Source organism: Papilio xuthus, unplaced genomic scaffold (genome assembly GCF_000836235.2).
Source record: "Papilio xuthus unplaced genomic scaffold, Pxut_1.1 DF828188.1, whole genome shotgun sequence".
Lineage (NCBI taxonomy): Eukaryota > Metazoa > Arthropoda > Insecta > Lepidoptera > Papilionidae > Papilio > Papilio xuthus.
In genome coordinates, this window is record NW_013530461.1 from 1 (window position 1) to 1,952 (window position 1,952).

At 32.3% G+C, this 1,952-nt stretch overlaps 1 protein-coding gene across 1 annotated transcript; it reads right to left on the reverse strand.

Annotated features, from left to right (window-relative positions):
- Positions 1–427: 427 nt before the first annotated feature.
- LOC106113581 (muscle calcium channel subunit alpha-1-like) lies at positions 428–1,765 on the reverse strand (the record flags this gene model as incomplete). The annotated part of the gene is made up of 4 exons (XM_013306414.1): positions 428–508; positions 684–828; positions 1,349–1,479; positions 1,651–1,765. Coding segments are annotated over 4 exons (472 nt in total), but the record flags the coding sequence as incomplete, so codon positions are not given.
- Between the last annotated feature and the right edge of the window lie 187 nt (positions 1,766–1,952).

The following is a 1,952-nucleotide window of genomic DNA, read 5'->3' on the forward strand; positions in this document are numbered from 1 at the left end:
ATCCACTTCAGCTACAGTCTATTGTAAGCTTTATATCGAAAATCAGAACGAACTTTCCGGACAAACTATAATGTTAATACAAAGTGTCAAATGAATGTAACAGAAGTAGTTTATTCCAAATTGTATCACAAGTATATAGAGATAGAGTTCAATTTTGTCAAATGTACCGATATTAATGCGCACCATGACTGCTACGTTACTTATGACGCTGTGGCTGCTACGATATTTATGAGCATCTTGCATGTACTCATATATTTGACGCTGTGTATGTACCGATGTATTTGAGCAGGGTGAATGTATCTATTATTTTGAGGACTTTTGTTGTACCGATATAATTGATTACTTTTGATGTACCTATATATTTGCATATCTTGTCTGTGACGATCTATATGACGCTGACTGTACAGAACAAGATATTGTTACTTACTTTAAAACGGAATGCTGCTAATTTGAAGATAAATTCAAGCATGAATACTGTGGTCAGTAACATATTTAGGTAATCCAATACCTGAAAAAATGGCGTTTTTAAGGTAATGTGCAAGCTAAATGAGGCATAATTTAATAACATACCCTTATAACATTATTAGTAATGACAAAACAACAGTAAGAAACGGCTCTACTGATTTGGAAGCCATTGAAATTCTTCCCCAAAACTGTTTGCTAAGGTTTTACTAAGATTTTACCCTCTTGTACTCCGGCGATGCATTGTGGAACTTCATCATGAGGGCAATCGTGTTCAGCACGATGAAGAAGAATATGACGTACTCAAACCGGGGTGACGTCACGAACCACCACGTCTTGTACTGGATACGATGCTTCGGTATGTACCTGTATGAAATAAGTTATTATAAAACAATTTAAAGATTCGCTTCCTCGAATTCACTCCCTTCCTACGAATATAATTATTCACACAGTCCATCAATATTTTAGTTAGTCTTCCCCTACCTTTTTAGCTTTGATTCGTAGGATTCAAAATTTGTTAGTAAAAAGGTGGAAATTCTTCATTTAATTTTCATTCAGGTATTATAGTTAGTAATTATCTTTATTGACATATTTAATACCTTAAAAACCTATAAGCTAAACATGATTAATAAGTTAAGAAATGTATCTTGTTACTTTTGGAATACCAAGGTTGCGTTAAGGAAACCAAACGGCATTCTGAGAAATCTAATGTTCTATGATTTTCAATGTCAAAAGACTCATAAAACAGTAGTCTTATCTCAATGTTTTTAAAGAAATGAGATTTATAAAATATGTTTTATAAATGATAAAGTTCTGTTTTTAATTAAGTTAAAAATCCACGGTTAAACATAACCGTCATAATCTGACAAGATTAGAATTATCTTACCTTCTAACTGGCTTCGCTTTGAGTGCGAACTCAATGCAATTCCTTTGGTTCTTATCCAGTTCGCAGTCTTTGAACTCCTGCTCACCCTCCTTTTGAAATGTCACTATGACGAAACCGACGAATATGTTGACCTGATAAAACATATTGAAACACATACAAAAATAATTCACTACTGATTTGAAACACATTTTTACAGCTTTTAATGTTCATAATGGAATCCAAAGATAAATTTTAATCAAAAAAAATATATAATATATATTTTGAACGATATACTTACAAACTAAATCAGCGATAGTACTTACCATGAAGAAAGCAATAACGATTATATAACTAATATAAAAGAAGGCTACAAGAGGTCTTGAATTTTCAATTGGTCCATGATCCTCATCGTTGGAGTCCATTGACGTTGAAAGTAACCTGAGAAATAATAAAAGAACTTGAGCATCGAAGTCTTGTATGAAGAAACAATTTCGTCAACTAATTAGTCAATATGATGAACTGAGAGTTTTTCTAAGTTACTATTATTTTAAGAAATCTAGAAGGAAAGAGAGAAATAGAACCCCGAGAACATTCATGAAATAAAATAAAGAAATCCTTGCTTCGT